The sequence below is a fragment of the Mustelus asterias genome, chromosome 12 (assembly GCF_964213995.1).
Source record: "Mustelus asterias chromosome 12, sMusAst1.hap1.1, whole genome shotgun sequence".
In the NCBI taxonomy this organism is placed as follows: Eukaryota; Metazoa; Chordata; class Chondrichthyes; order Carcharhiniformes; family Triakidae; genus Mustelus; species Mustelus asterias.
Window position 1 is genome coordinate 103,463,583 of NC_135812.1, and position 17,508 is coordinate 103,481,090.

The window sequence follows — 17,508 nt, forward strand, 5'->3', positions numbered from 1 at the left end:
AAAGATAGAACAGATAGTTAAGCCTACATAATAGATGGGAAGTACTAATGGATTGGTTGATACATCATACATTTGAGAAGTATAATGATGAACCTACTGGCTGGGAGTATACCTTGCTGTACCATCAAAGGTGCACGGATAATAGCTTTCCCAATGGCCGCTGCCTGTTGAAAAGGTGCTCTTATAACTGTAACACCAGGACGTATCTGTGTTGTTCCTCCTGTTGTGAGGACCTAGCATAAAACATTACAATACATTAATTTCCAGATGATAATGCAAATGCCAAGCATCGTATCAGAGGGTGTACTTAAAACAAGTCTTCAGAACTCAGAGCCATTACAAAATAAAACTGATCAGTTCCACCTAACTACTGAAATGCAACAGAATGTATTGAATCCTCCACCCCGCCCCCCCCCCCCTCCCAGCCCAGCCCCAACATGACAAATGAGCTCAAAATATCCCAATAACTATTTGACTATGTGATAGGGTGAATAAGATTCTATCAACTGTAAATCTGAACAGAACTGAAGTTGCCCAAGAAACATCCGAAAAGACATTAGGTTATATGCCATAGGAATCCGGAGGGGGGGGGTCCCCAATTCTGCATGATTGGTTCAGTTATATGTATGACTGGTCGGTCCCCTGTTGAATTGGGTCATCAAGTTATCAGAATCCAGGAAGCCCCATATATTGTCCTCAGGAAATATTTACAGAAATTAAATCATACGAATCAGTGATATTCAATTTGGAGCTTTCAACAATTAGTTGAGAGCTGTGCAACAGTGAGAAATGCAAACATCACTTTGTATACTAAATGCAAATTTAAAAGAATAGCAAATTTAGTACCAAGATTCCAAACATTTGTTTTCCTTTTCAGGAGCTTAATATAATTTCAATTACAACTGGTGCATTAGTATTATTCATTGCCAGATTTATCTACTGCTAAATTTACTGCAGTCCAGAATGTCAATAGCTTGATATAGTCCCCTACACTGCATCTTAGTGTCCACATTTTAAGCTGGCATTCACTAACGCTGGTCAAAAATTACGTTGCCTCAGGTGCTGTGTTTATTTAAGCAGAAGAGTTGTGTAAATATAATTTGTTCAAGTGCAATGAATGCAAGATGAGATCACAGCACAGGAGGAGGCCATTCTACTCAGTATGCCTATTTACATTAGTAGATAACATTTTACTGAAGTTCATTTACTTTTTGTGTAATTAAGCTCTTTTGCTCTCCCCCAAGTGGTGTCAAGTTTGTAAACTAACTGCAATTTTAATAAAAACTGCAAGTCAGGTGGAAGAAACATTTGCACAAACACCCAGACTATAACGTAATCAAAACAAAAGGACTTCTATTGTCTAAAATATAGTAAATAAAAATAATAAATACCTGTACCTGCTGAGTTGCAGTTGTTGTACCTGGTGCATTCTGTCGAAGAGTTACAGTGGTGGCCCTTGGCTGGAATGAAGTAAAGGTTTGCTGACTGGAAGTAGTGCCTGATGGAATGATTCCCAGAACCTTTTGCTGTACCTGAACTACACCTACAAAACAAAAAGGCATAAATATTCAATATAGACAAGTGACAATTTGATTTGATTTATCACATGCATTGGTATACAGTGAAAAGTATTGTTTCTTGCGCACTATACAAAGCATACCGTTCATAGAGGAGAAGGAAAGGAGAGGGTGCAGAATGTGGTGTTACAGTCATAACTAGGGTGCAGAGAAAGATCAACTTAATATAAGATGGGTCCATTCAAAAGTCTGATGGCAGCAGGGAAGGAGCTGTTCTGGAGTTGGTTGGTACATGCTCTCAGACTTCTGTATCTCTTTCCTGACAGAATTCTTCAGTGTAAAATGGCAACACACACAGGTCTCTGGATTAAGACTAAACAAATATTGTAGAAACTGAAATACGTGAATATTGTAGTGCTCCTAGTTTGACGTGTGTGGGGAATCTGCTATTGGGGACAGAGTGACAGAATATTTGGGCAAATATAAAACTGGTAAGAGAGTCAGCTTGGACTTTTTAAAAGTAAGTCACACATAGCTAACCTACTTGAATATTTGGAGGATACAAACGAGGTGGATAAGTAATTGTCAAATGTTAGTTATGTGGATTTCCAGAAGGCATTTTGGTAAGGTTCCACAACGCAACCATTAGCAAAAATGAAAGTACACAGATTTGGTGGCCATCTGTTGATTTGGATAGGGAATTAGTTTGGATACAGGAGAGAGTTGCAATAATGGCTATGTACTTCAATCGGCAGGATAAAACTAGTGGCATCCTCCAGGGATCCATACGAGGACATCAGCCTTCTGCTATATTTATCAGATTAGTTGAATGCATAGATGGCTATATATGTAAGTTCACAAATAACATCAACTTGTGTGGCAGGAAGTAGTGTAGATGGAACATGCATGAGATGCTAGCATCACTTAAGAATTGGACATGCAATGGATCAATTCCTTTCCACTTAATTCATTTGACAGGACACATCTCTGACAGTTAGGTTGAAAATGTAACCTTCTCAGGCATGGTTTATTGAAAAATTCAGATAGATTCTTCATGGCTTCTCCATTATAACAATCCAGCCTCAGGGTTCCGAATACTCAGTGAAACATGGGCACTGAACACTCATACACTATCTGCTGTAATGATCCATCTCCGTTTTGAAGGTACAAATACAGGAACTCAACAAGGCTTCTTAGACAGCACCTTGCGTACCAATGACTACACCTATTATCTAGAAGGACAAAGTCAGCAGACACATCGGTACATCAATACCTGGAAAAGTGCGCGCCAAGCCACTCATCATCCCGATTTGGAAATATACCACCATTCCTTCACTGCCACTGGGTCAAAATCCTGGAGCTCTTTCCCTGTTGGCACTGTGGGTGTACCTACACCACATGAGCTGTTGTGGTTCAAGAGGCAACTCGCCAACACCACTTTCTCAAGGTCAATTAGGAATGGACAACAAATGCTAACGTAGTCACTGAAGCCCATATCCCATGAATGAATTAAAAATCACCAGAATCAGGTTAACACCGATGAAGTGAGAACAAGATTATGGTTTCTTGCGTGCACTGCTGAGAATCTCCAGATTTTCAATCAATAGTTTCAAGATGAATTAAGGCACTACAATGGAAACTTGGAAGCTCAAGTTTAAAATAAACCTGCTGAAGAAAGTCAAATGGAGATTCACCCTTCCTTCTCTTATCAAAGTGGAACTGCCAATCTTTGATAAAGAAAGGTCGGCAGAGTTATCACACCATCCCACCCTGCCCCACTCATGGGGCTGCCAAAGGTTGCAGAAAAGTCAGCAGTTTCCCCATCCAAAACTTTGTGTATTAAACGTCAAAAACAAAACAGAACACACAACGAAGATAATCTCACAAGACATATTCAAAAAAACTAGAGCCTTAGTTGTCTTCCAGCAAACACTAGTGCACATTTTCAACCACAGGGCTCTCCACAACATAACTTATGAAATAATACACTCTCCACCCTACCTCCTTGAGTGGTTGGCACATTGACGGTGAGGATTTTGCTGTTTGCAGCGAGTGGAAGCTTAGCAGTTATCACCTTGCCTGTCATGGTTACAGGACTGCCTGTGATCTGGAACGTCTGACCTGTGGTGGCAATGGTTGTACCTGTGGTGGCAACTGTGCTGGTGACTAGCAGAAAATGGACAAGAGATATAAAGAACACTTAGGCTTTCATTACTTTGTTCACACCTGAGGCTTGTACTCGAACAACTCTCAAATGGAGAGAGAAGCCAGTTGTTTAACTTGCACATGACCAAATCAAAACTCAGCTAATACTAAAATTTCAAATATTTAGTTTTAATCTAATTCCAAAGAGGCAAATAATTTACTGTAAGAGTGTTTGCATGAACACCTATCTATCTAGTGAGTGAACAAAGAAATGTTTTTGTATATAGAACAAAAAATTAAATATACTGAACATGCATATTGAAAAAAAAATCACATTTACTCAATACTTTAAAAAGTATAAGGAAAGTTTCATTTTCCAAGATTTATTTAATTCCAAGCAACAAAACAATCATATATGCAACAGCTGCCTGGGTGCACAGAAAGGTACACTTTTAATCTATGACAACTGAATTGTCATCAAGAGAGCACTCTGTCCAATGTTCCCCTTCAGCCTCGTGACAAATATATGTCTCTCTACATCATGCCAGGTCAAATCAGTTAATTAAACTGAGATTGTGGGGCTCAGTACCACATTGCATTCATTGTAATAGTTCATCTGGTTGCACTGCAAGTTCATCGCTGAGAAATAAAGACAAATACACTGTTTTTTGTCAAACTATGAATGCAGAGAATATTGAATAGACTGGATTAGTGATATCCCCAAATCAAAGGAACAAAATGTGTAAAAATTCAAGTTTCTTTCCAACTTGTGTTCCTGAAGTCATCGTTACTATTAAAATATAAATATTTCACAGAAAAAAGTTATATTTTCCTCCCCAATTTTAGTGAAGAAATTAATTTCTGTTGGATGTCACTGCTGAGATTAGGAACCTGTGCACTTGCACTCATGATCACCTTCCTTTATTACAAGCTCTCAAATATCAATGCTTTGTATCCACAGAGTTACATACCTGACCCACTCTGGCCTTGTTTGATCCAGGTAGCAAAACTCTGCTGAAAATTCTTGTTAGGCTGGAATGTCACTGTAGTTGGTGAACCCACTTTTGCGGTAGTAAATACCACTTTTGTTCCTGGAGAGACCTGTCCTGTCAAGGAGCCTACCATTAACTTCTGGGGAGTGGCAATAGTGGTAGCAGTACTGTTGATTGTAGAGGCAGTAGAAGAGGAATTTGGAGTGGCAGATAGTTTCTGCTGCTCAAGGCGCTTCTGTTAAGGTACAACGGAAGTTACAAAATGTTTTCCCCACACAGAACCACTGAATACATTTTCAGAACACAAAGATAAATGACGCATGGCAATATTCTTGTTTTTAAGGTGTCTTCTCAGAAGGTTGTACAAATGAGATATTTCAATATTCCCATTTTCTCGTCTCTCAACCTCGGTTTGTGTAAATTCATCCTTACCATTTACACATATGAGTCACAGAATATTAAAGTGCAATGTCATTATTACCATCTATAACGTTCAAACAATTTTTCTTACTTTCAAATACACGATACACCAACATAATATACAAGATATACAACATTATTTCAGGAACACCACTCTCCTAATCACGTTAGAGTTAGAATTTCTTTAGTTTGTGTAGGTAAAAACAGATCAATTTCAGTAGTAATTAGTACCTACACTTTAGAAATATAGAAGACACTGGACTAATCGCCAAATTAATGATATGGAAGGAGGGAACAGAGCACTTCCAATATTTATAAAAAGACCCAATATAATAAAATAGCTTAAAGCATTATCAAACTGAAGTAAAAGTGAAGGTCGTTAAAATATTTTAACATTTTCTACTTAATCGCAAAACTCTGCAATTGAAAAAGCCTTCCACAGAACAACATTTATTAACTGAGAACATGGGTGACCTTAGGCCACTCAAATTAGGTCTGTTTGGCGAAGGTATATAATCACAAGACTGGCCATCAATTTTTCCCAGTTGTTTCAAGCAGGACATCATGCTGCTGACAACCTTAAGGAGACTTGGAACTGCAAAGGGACATTGGTAGCACGTCATTATTTTCTTACCACTTTGTCAAAGGATGCAAGAATACAAATTCTGCACCATCAGGATTAATGAACTCAAATATTTTGCAGCAGCATAAACATATGTCAAAAATATCCCAACATATTTACATCAAAATAACTATATCCTTCCTTCACCCTCCTACTAAAAAAAATAAACTGTGCATTCCTTTAAAAAGTTAAATTCAATGCAGTTTAATGACAGGTGGGACTAGGAAACTTCATGCCTTCCCACCTGCTGAGCAGCCAAGCGCTGCTGCTTAAGTTGGGCCTCCAGTTGGGCCTTGAACTCTTCGGACTTCTTCTGCTCACTAACCTTTGCTTGTTGTTCAGCAGCCTGTGCCTTCTCCTTTTCCACCCTGGAATAGACAAGGAAATATGTCACCAAATATTCTTTAGAGAACAACAAATTAGCTAAACATTATGCTTCTACACAGTGGTAATAGATGTGCAAAGATTTCCTCCAATTGAATACTGGGAAGATAGAACCCACTGTCTATGGTCATCACAAATGTCCATTCATTGGGTACAAACTCCATCCCTCTCCCCGGTAATTGTCTGAGGCTGTAGCAGACTGTTTGCAATCTTGATGCCATTTGACCCAGAGATGAGCTTTTGACCACACATCCGTGCCACTTAGATTGCCAAACTCCATCTCTGTTTCATTATCTGATCCTGTCCATCTCAGATCATCTGCTGCTGAAACCCATTCATCTATTTCTTACCTCTAGATTTGACTAATCTAATGCACGCCTCGTTGGCCTCTCATTTTATCCTCTTGTAAACTTGAGGTCACCCAAAACTCTGCTGCTCATATCCTAACACCCAAATTCCATTCACCCATCACCTCTCTGGTGACTGACCTACACTGGCTTCAGTTAAGCCAAGTCACAATTTTAATAGTCATCTGCCCTAATCTTATATAGCTCAACATCAAATTTTGGCAGATAACACTGAAGTGCCTTGTGATGCTTAACTACTTCAAAGATGCTTTCTAAATGCAAGTCGTTGTTATATGTTGGATAGACATTTTATTTTTAATTTGTTTACCTTTTCAATTTGCAGATTTTCTCTAAAAATGTAGATAATCATGAAATGAATGGAGAAAATGGCTTTTTTTGCAATCATTAAAATCAGTTAAAAACAAAACGAGTTGTGGGGTGGGGAGGGGATTAGTCAGAATACTGTTTGAAATCTGGAGTTTGGATACAGCCAAACTTGAAAAGGTCCATTGAAAAAAAATCTAACTGAGCAAAAGTTGGAGCTTCTGACTGGATCTTTTCCCATTTCAGGAACCCAGTGTCAGCATCACCTTGAGGCACTTCCAAATCAAGTATGGCAAGTTAGATGCTGAATAAAGCTTCCCCTGCTACACGAGTGAGCAATTCTGTGGCCTGAGTGGCAAGGCACTCAAGGCACAAGGTGCAGAGTTGTGCTGACCAGAGTTGTGCTGACCAGAAACTACATCAAGGCTGCCCAAACTCAGTTCACAAGGAACCTTTCCAACTAGAAAACTGAGGAGGAAAGGATTCCATTCTGCCTGGGCTGAGTTTGAACCTAGTGTTCAAAGTGCAACTCACTTTGATGTCCAGTTCCCCAAATCTAATTGCTCATGGTCTCAAGTCTACTTCGCAAATTTACTCTTAAACACAAAATAGGCACCTCAGTCGGGACATGGCTAGTGTGAGAAACAGAGATATGAAAGAAAGAGCTCATGTCGATGCGGTTTGAAGGAGAGAATAAAAATCTGCATTTGTCTGTGCTAACTTGGTAATGGCCAATGCTGGCACTCCATGTCCAAGTACCTTTTCCCACCTTTTAGGTGTCTATAGAAGGGAGAGCAAAAAAAAACGCCACAGAACAAATTCATTGATGTTAATGTACCAACTTATAATCTTCCAAGTATATTCACATTTCTATTACTTTTTTTACCCAGTTTATCTATACACCTTTTCAATGTACGCATGCATTTTCTTAAAATAAACAGTTCCATATTTACATATACTTATCAATATACATGTTATAAAGAGGTGCTTATGTTGCCAAAAGTGCAATACAATTCAAATACTTTGAGTAGATTTCATTGGTAGAATTTCTATTCAACTATACAACAAACTCCCACTGATTTTAAGGGGAGTCTGTTACCCATAAAGACATGGGCATTTTTAATTTCCAGTTGTGAATTGCACCATTTTTGTTTACCATCTTTTACAACACAAATTGATGAATCTCTCAAATTATTTTCTTCCAAGGCCATGATGATTGGTGGATAAAGCACTGTCTATCAAACTATAGCCTGAAAATATATTCTGTGTTAGTGTTTAAATGAAGTTTACTCTTCTACTCAAGTCAGAGCATACCCTGGGTCCAAGACAATTTCCCTTTAGAGGGCAATTAGTTTGGAATTTTTAAAAATAAAGTTGTTAGATTAATATCCTAAAAATCTCCTTAAGAATTTCTGTGATAATATATATGAGCACAGTGATCTCAGAATAAATCACTAGTCCAATTTCAAAACATTTCCAAATTCTGTACGTGTTGAAATTTCTTCACCACTTCCCACCCATCCTAACTTTCAACCTAATGTCAACATATCTGATTCCATTGCAAAATTAACTGGCATTATTTCTGAAATGTCCTACAACAGAACAGTTTATTTTTTGTTCCCAAGAAACTAGCATGCATGTAATTGAAACACAAAAGTTTTGAACATCTATAGCAACAATTAGCATTGAAGTGTTATTTTTGATCCATTTTACATTTTCCACTGTTAATTATGGAGGCATATTAAGTGCCAGTGTAGAACGTATATAGCCATTCCTTCACTATTGCTGGGTCAAAATCCTGGAACTCCTTTTTAACCGCACTGTGGGTGCATTGACAATACAAGGACTGTAGTGATTCAAGGCGGCAGCTCACCACCACCTTCTCAGGAGCAGTTAGTGATGGGCAATAAATGCTGGCCTAGCCAGTGACACCCACAAAATCCATGAACAAATTTGAAAAATGTCAGGTGCTAATACGGCACGATATTGTCCACTGATTAAACTGAAATGTGCACCAAGTATGCTCTACCTCTCGGCAAAACTGCGAATTTCCCACAAATCCAGTTCTTCCTCTGGGACCCAGGTTTCAATTATTACTGGACCAGTCTGCTTTGGTGCCTCAATCTTCTTTGGCCGTAAAGCACTAGATCGAAGACCTTTCCTCTGTGGTGTTGGAGTTTCTTCAAAGTAGAAAGGCAAGAAAAAGTCAAAAATCGTTGAACAGTTAACCAATTAGTAACTTTAAGGGCCTTTTAGAAAACATGCACCATTGCAGCTTCACTTATCATCATACATGACTGTTCTTTTTTCATCTACTTATCCATCAAGCCACATTGCCAAGGCATCAACATGAACAGCTGGTAGATAACATTTTCTTCAAGTCCCCACAGCCCCAAGTAAAGGATCTTAAAACAGGTTTAATCTCATGTCCCAGTTAAGAGTTACCAAAATGCAATAAGTGCAAATTGCATTGGTTAAAATTTCAATCAAGATTACGATTTAAAAATTTGGATAACACAAGCATTGTAGCCCAGCATTTATGTCAAATGGTGTTACTCTGCATCCTCAGTATCCCAGTTCTTTTTGTAGGCATTGCTGAAATTCATGATTACGGTGAAATAGACGATCCTACCAGTGGGTAAATGGGGCAGTGGGAGATGATTTACACTTGGGAAAGGCCATATAGCTAGGTAAAAGGTGCAGAAAACATCTGTGGACTGGTTGAAGATAGTTACTCAAATAACTGCTCTGTACAGAAATGTACATTGGGTAAGTAAGACAACGAAGACAGAAGCACAAAATCAGCATATGGGCATAATGTAGTTGGCATTGAGATCCAGTTACAATCAAGGCATGATTGGGCACCAAATATTTGTTGCTTTAGAAAGGACAGGCAAACTGGGAAAGGAGGCGGGGAAGCAATACAGATAAAATATACAATAACTGATGCAAGAGCAGAAAGAAGGCATTTCAATAAGGGCGCTGAGGCGCTGGAACAGTACAGGTAGAGTTAAGGAATAGCAAAGTGCATTTATTTTAAAAAAGCAGACTGCCAAGTAGAAGTAATGTAGTGCAAGGGATGTTTAAATATTGGGATCAGGGAACACTGATCTGGGAGATCTGGAAGAGCAGTTGAAACAGTAAAAGCAATACATTTCTAGAAACAGGATATAGCAGATTTAATGATAATTAACAAACCAGGATGGGTTAACAATCTGAAGGAGGATCCTCGAGCATATACTGACCACATGACGACTGAATCTGATACGAGATTCAAGGGACGAGGGAGAGTCCCAAAACAAGGTCTTCAATTTAAGTGAACTTCAAAGGGAAGTTGCCGCACTTCTGGGAGCATTTCGACACAGAGGGCTGGTCCATCTGGTACGGGGAGTACAAGTATCCCGCTGAACTTACCCTCACCTTCATGAAACAGAACCAGCATCACCTTGTTACACAGAATATACCATATTCAACTGTAAATTTTAATCTCAAGATGAACTATACCTTTAGGGGTTTCAGGGACACCAATTGGACAGATAATCTTCCGAATGCAGTATTCAGAACGGATTCCATATGGACCAACATCTCTTCGCTTGATAATCTCAGTAGTAGTGATATCAGTTTCTGTAGTTTCTGCAAAGTTATAATATGGATGAGTTTATCTTTCTTTTCAATATCTACAAAAATCAGATTGACATCTTCATGATAAACTAGCAAGAGTCATCACTTAAAATTCTAACAAAACAGAACTATACAAAAAATATTTTCTATATTTATGCTATTGTATAAGTAGCTTGGTTATTAAAAATACCAAAACTGGCCTGGACCTGAAGTAGATAGATCTGGCAGTTTCAATGAATTTGGTTCCCCTACCCAAATTCACCCCCCCAGCTTGCTGTTGGGGTTCAGTGCAATGTTCCAACACTTCAACATGGTGGCACAGTGGTTAGCACTGCTGCCTCAGCGCCAGAGACCCAGGTTCGATTCCCGGCTTGGGTCACTGTCTGTATGGAGTTTGCACATTCTCCCCAAGTCTGCATGGGTTTCCTCCCACAGTCCAAAGATGTACGCGTTCGGTGGATTGGCCATGCTAAATTGCCCCTTAGTGTCACAGAGACTCGCTAGGGTAAATGCATGGGGTTATGGGGATAGGACCTGGGTGGGATTGTGGTCGCTACAGACTCGATGGGCTAAATGGCCACCTCCTGCATTGTAGGATTCTACGATATGGCCATGACTCTTGTATCCATCTATACTGTGAATATTGGTAGGTTATTAGATCATGAAAGTCCCAGTGCTAGTCTTATATTCATATCGAAATATTTAGTGACAGGGATAACTTTTTATGCCAGGAGCTACATTCTCTTCCAAACTATAAGTTCGGGCTGCAATTGGCGGCCCTGTTACTGCTTCCGTTGAGATGAGGTATGTTAATTTGATACAGTCCCGAGGTTGAATTTGGCATTTCCCTGATTTGAACTTTTTCAATATCTCACCAAATGATGCAGTTATAAATAAATTTGCTGTAAATATCGATATTGCTGACCTATCCAGTTTCACCAATTTCTCATGGGATATTATTTTTCAAATTCAGAATTTTATGCAACTTAGTGGAAAACTGCCTGAAATCTCACACCAATATCCTGCTAGAAGTCATTTTACACACCCAGAATTGCATAGTATTTATAGAGGAGATGAAATATAATGTTTGTGCTGACACATCGCATTCATCAGGATTCCACTACTTCGGAATGAGACATATATGTGCTAAAGGGCACTATATAAATGTTAAGGTCTCTCCTACTGCAAATCACTATTTTAATCACTTTTAATTTTAACAAACTTAATGACCAACTACATTATGTAAGCTTGCCATGTTTTGAAGAATATATGATGGAAGGCTTCTGACTTTTACTTTGATGCTTCTAACAGAAATGCTAAATCACTTTTTTATTCATTCAAGGGATGTGGGCATTGCTGGCTAGACCAGCATTTACTGCCCACCTTTCATTGCCTCAAGGTGGTAGTGGTGAGCTGCTTTCTTGAACTGCTGCAGTCCATGTGGTGCAGGTACACCCACAGTCCTGTCAGGAAGGGAGCTCCAGGATTTTGACCCAGCAACAGTGAAAGGCAATATATTTCTAAGTCAGGATGATGAGTGGCTTGGAGGGGAACATCCAGGAGGTGGTGGTCCCCATGTATTTGCTGCCTTGTCCTTCTAGATGGTCGTTGTCGTGGATTTGGAAGGTGCTGTCTGAGCAGCCTTGGTGATACCCTACAGTGCATCTTGTAGATGGTACATGCTGCTGCCAGTGTGCATCAGCAGTGCTTTCCTACACAAAAGCACTCGATGAAACCCACTAAATTTACAGCTTATTTCTAACATCCATCGGTGATAGAGGGAATGAACGCATGGGAATGAAGTGGACTGCTTTATCCTGGATGGCATTGAGCTTCTTGAGTGTTGCTGGAGCTACACTCACCCGGACAAGTATATTTCATCACACTCCCAACTTGTGCCTTGTAGATGGTAGACAAGCTTTGGGGAGTCTCCAGGTAAGTTGCTTGCTGCAGGGCATCTTGCCTCTGGCCAGCTCTTGAAGCCACAGTGTTCATACAGCTGTGCCAGTTCAATGTCTGGTCAATGGTAGCCCCCAGCATGTAGATAGTGAGCAAGGACAATGGTTAGATTATCTCTTGCTGTAGATGGTCATTGCCTGCCACTTGCATGCTGCCAATTTTACTCGCCACTGCTCAGCCCAAACAAAAATTGTCCAGGTCTTGGCTATATTTGAATATGGACTGCTTCAGTATCTGAGAAGTCACAAATGGTATTGAACATTATGTAATCAGCAAATATCCCCACTTGTGGGCGACATGGTAGCACAGTGGTTAGCACTGCTGCCTCACAGCACCAGGGACCTGGGTTCGATTCCCAGCTTGGGTGTCTCTGTGTGGAGTTTGCACATCCTTCCTGTGTCTGTGTGGGTTTCCTCTGGGTACTCCAGTTTCCTCCCACAGTCCCAAAATGTGCGGGTTAGGTTGATTGGCCATGCTAAATTGCTCCTTAGTGCTCGGGGATGTCAGGGGGATTAGCAGGGTAAATGTGTGTGTTATGGGGAAACGCCTGGTGGGATTGTTGCCAGTGCAGGCTTGATGGACTGAATGGCCTCTTCCGCACTGTAGTATTCCATGATTGTGATCTTATGATGGAAGGGAGGTCATTGAAGAAACAGCAGCAGACCCTCTTTAGCTAAAAGTACCAGAAAAATGCAACTTTTAAATCACAGCCACAGTTGACTTAGTGCCTCCCATACCTGTGCGTGCAGTGGTGACTCCTGATGGTGGTTTAACTGCCATGTCATCCCATCGTAAGCATGCCCACAATAACCGCAACATAAGACTTACACCCGCTAAGGATTTCACTGTTTGCAGTCGATATCTAGGCAAAAAGATTGGAGTAACATACTACTAATTAACAGTAATAATAGGCTTTATGGAAAATCTGAAGATCATGTCATAAATGTGAGCATGTGCTTAATCTAAAATTCAAACTTGATTTCACAAAAGCAGTCCATCACTGCAACTCCTCAATCTGTTAATGTCATGGTCCCATTCATTTTCTTCTTTACAAGACAAATAAAAAACTGCAAAGTATTGTGACTGAATGGATAAAGATGAACAAATGAAAACAAACAAGGAAATGAAAAACTAGAATATCTTTCTGTTTTTTCTTCCAATTTGAGAATTCTTCCTGTAGCCAAAATAGAACCAAAAAGGTAGCTCTCTCCATAGGTCAACCTTTGAAAAACTTGGGGCACAATGTTACCAGCCGCTCGTGCCATGCTCCGCTGCAGAGAGGTCAGAGAATTTGGCGCCCAGCCAAATCTCCGTTCACTGCAGCGGGATGAGAGAATCACACTTGCGTGAACAGTGCTGACAAGGGCAGCACGGTGGCACAGTGGTTAGCACTGCTGCCTCAGCGCCAGGGACCCAGGTTCAATTCCTGTTTTAAGTTACTATCTGTGTGGAGTTTGCATGTTCTCCCCGTGTCTGTGTGGGTTTCCTCCGGGTGCTCCGGTTTCCTCCCACAGTCCAAAGACGTACGGGTTAGGTGGATTGATTGTGCTAAATTGCCCCCTACTGTCAGGGGTACTAGCTTGGGTAAATGCATGGGGTTACGGGGATAGGGCCCGTATGGGGTTGTGGTCGGTGCAGACTCGATGGGCCGAATGGCCTCCTTCTGCACTGTGGGATTCTATGATTCTAGCCTTCATATTTGTCTACTTGAAGACTTACGGCAACATACCGATATGGGGAACTTTTATTTTCCATTCAGTCCAGCAGTCTCCCTGATCATGGGGTCTTAATTTAAATATAAACAGGGCAAATCAAGTAGTCAAAAGTAATGTTGAATTCAACTTCACTGAATCTATTAGACAGTTTCTTTGAACAGTATGTCGTGGAATCAACCAGGAAAGGTAGGTGCCATGTTAAATTATGCCTTGTATAATGAGAGAGAGTTATTTAGTAATCACTTAACAAGAAATTCTCTGGACAAGAATGATCATAATGAGGTAGAATTTTACATTAAGTTTGAAAGTGATGCACATCGTTTAGAATATGAAAGTTAAATAAAGCCAATTACATTGGTATGAAGGGAGAGTTGGTTAATGCAGATTGGGAAAATAGATCAAAAGGTATGACAGAGATAAGAAATGGTAAACATTTAATCATAAAGAAATCACAGAATCATTGAAATTTGCAGCACAGGAGCCATTTAGTCCATCATGTGCATACTGCTTAACATGCAGCTATTCAACCTAACCACACTTGCCAGCTCTTGGTCTATAGTTGTCTGGGTTACAATACTTCCAAGTGAACATTGAAGCACTTAAATGTTTGGAGGGTTTCCACCTCTCTCACCCTTTCAGGCAGAAAGTTTCAAATCACAGCATCTTCATCTTTAAAACATTTCCCCACAAATCTTCTCTAAAACTCTTACCCCAAGTGTATGCCCTCTGGTTATGGATTCCTCATTCAGGGGGATAGACAGATTATCTGTCCAATCTCGCTCGACCCCTCATAATTTTGTACAATTCACTGAGGTCTCCTCTCAGCTTTCTCTATTCCAACGAACACAACTCTGGCCTATCCAATCTGCTCTCGTAACTAAAATTCTCCAGTCCAGAGAACACCCTCATAAACCTCTTCTGTACCCTCCCTCATGCAATTACATTTTCCCTACTGTACAATGACCAGAATTGCATGCAGTACTCCAGTCATGGCCTCGTGTTTTACACACTGCCAGCATTACCTCTGTGAACATGTGGCACAGTAACACAGTGATTAGCACTGCTGCCTCACAGTGCAAGGAATGCGTGTCCAATTCCAACCTTGGGTGACTGTGTGGAGTTTGCACATTCTCCCAATGTCTGCGTGGCTTTCCTCCTACAGCCCAAAGATATGTAGGTTAGGTGGATTGGCCGTGCTAAATTGCCCCTTAGTGTCCCAAGATGTGCAGTAAGGGGAATTAGCAGGATAAATATGTGGGGTTACAAGGATAGGGCAGGGGTGTGGATGTGGGTAAGATGCTCTGTCGATGAGTCGGTGCAGACTCAATGGGCTAAACGGTCTCCTTCTGCACTTAATTCTACGATTCTATAACATGCAATTAAGGCCACTATATTCCTTCATATTTCTCAGTATCCTATCATTTATGTATTCCCTTGCATTGTTAGCCTATCAAATGCAATATCTTTTGATTTTCAACAAACATAGTTTAAACTGACAAGTATAAATTCAATGGAAAAAAGCATTCCCATCCATGCCTAATTAATAAGGTTATGGATGGGATTCAACTGAAAGAAGATTATGTTGCCAATAGTGTAGTAAACTTGAGGATTAGAAACCAGTAAAGGATGATCAAAAAAAGCTGATGAGGGATAAAGTAGAATATGGGAGTAAATTATCAAGAAATACTAAAACAAGTTTGTATGAGCTTCTATGAATATTTGAAAAGGAAACAAGTAGTGAAAGTAAACACAATATCTTAGATGCTGATGTAGGAGTACCTACAATGAGGAATAAGGAAATATCAAAGAAACAGGTGCTATTCAAGAAGCGAGTAGAACAGAAAATATAGGACAATCGACCCACTATCCTGAGACGAGATGTCATGAAATTGCTGGAATCCAGTATTAAGGAAGTTGCAAAAGGGCACCGAGCAAATTATAATACGATTTAGGCAGCCCATGGTTTTATGAAAGGGAAATTGCGTTTGACAAGTCTGTCGGAATACTTTACAGTGTATTTGAACTTTCAGACATTCAAGAAGAAGCTACATGAGAGGTTGTTACGCAAGATAACCCCATGAACTCTTAGGCTAAATATTACCATGGATCGAGAATCAGTTAAGGGGCAAAGAATTGGAATAAACAGCTGAGGTTGGCAGATGAGTTGCTGAGACAAATGATAATGGTTTCATGGTTATAATTAGACTTCTAATTCCAGATTTTTATTGAATTCAAATTTCATCAACCGCAGTGGCAGAATTTGAACCTGGGTCCCAAGAGCATTGCCCTGGGACTCAGGATTACTAGTCCAGTGACAATAGCATCATGCCACCACGCCCCCAGCTCAGAGAAGCTGTGAAATCTGAAACAGACCAGAAAAATCTTTCGTTTCAGGAAGCGGGTTGTTTCTGAACCTTGATTTCCACAATAGAGTGGAAGTATTTAAGAAGTCATGTAGTATACCTTCATTAAAATGACAGCAGTTTTTGTACTGGGTATTACTGGATTTTTATAGTTAAAAATCTATAAAGGAGTAGTTTCTAACAAAGGTGTTTAGTTGTGGGTACTAACCAAGTGAGGTTTTTTTGGGGATCTTTTGTAAGACTGTTTTAACTGTGTAACTTTAATCTTGTGTTCTTCACTTTCTTTTTCTTACTAAATCTTTTAACTTTTACAATTCTAGGAACGCCACTGGAGTTCCATGCTTTTGGAATCAGTAGCTTTTTCTCTTTGTTTTTAAAATACAAAAAAAAGTTATGATCAGTAAGACAAGTTTCCTTCTGGGATTCAGCTTGCTCAGAAAATAACATCTGCTTTGGTCCTCGCAGTGTGCACGAGGATTTGAGTTTCCTTGCTCATGAATCAAAGTTAACATGCAGGTATAGCAAACAGCTCAGATGGTAAATTTTATGTCATCTTCTATTGCAAGGAAGCTGAACCTTGCTACAATTGTACATGATTTGGTGAAAATACACCTGGATACTATGTACAATTTTAGAGTGCATACCAAAGGAAGGAAAATGCCTACCTTGGAGGGGTTCAACAAAAGTTCCCAAGATTGATTCCTGGGATGAGTAGGTTGTGCTATGCGGAGAGATTGAGTTGAATGAGCCTATACTCTCTGGAGTTTAGAATGAGCTGTGATTTCATTTAAATATACAAGTCTTGGAGGCCTTATAGATGCTGGAGGGTCTAGAACTAAAGATCATAGTCTCAGGATAGGGATTGATCATTTAGAACTGAGACGTGGAGAATGTTTTCATTCAGAGGGTTGTAACTCTTTGAAATTCTCTACTCCAGAAAGTTGTGGGTGGTCAACCAAAGTTGAGATTGACAGATCTTTGGACTCCAAGGAAATCAAGGGCAAGAGACAGTTTGATGCTGAAGATCAACCACAACCTTACTAAATGGCAGAGAAGGTTCAAGGGGCAATGTGTCCCATTTCTGCTCCTATTTCTCATG

The 17,508-nt window shown here is 39.9% G+C and overlaps 1 protein-coding gene across 1 annotated transcript in view; it reads right to left on the minus strand.

Moving 5' to 3' along the window:
• Nucleotides 1–17,508, minus strand: part of bptf (bromodomain PHD finger transcription factor) — a 139,024-nt gene that overhangs the window by 35,520 nt on the left and 85,996 nt on the right. The window contains exons 12-19 of the mRNA XM_078226069.1: nt 13,069–13,193; nt 10,256–10,384; nt 8,781–8,931; nt 6,022–6,064; nt 4,634–4,889; nt 3,519–3,683; nt 1,398–1,543; nt 113–233 (exon numbers count right to left, since the gene is read on the minus strand). Of these exons, the coding sequence (XP_078082195.1) occupies nt 113–233; nt 1,398–1,543; nt 3,519–3,683; nt 4,634–4,889; nt 6,022–6,064; nt 8,781–8,931; nt 10,256–10,384; nt 13,069–13,193 (1,136 nt within the window). The remainder of the gene's footprint in view (nt 1–112; nt 234–1,397; nt 1,544–3,518; nt 3,684–4,633; nt 4,890–6,021; nt 6,065–8,780; nt 8,932–10,255; nt 10,385–13,068; nt 13,194–17,508) is intronic.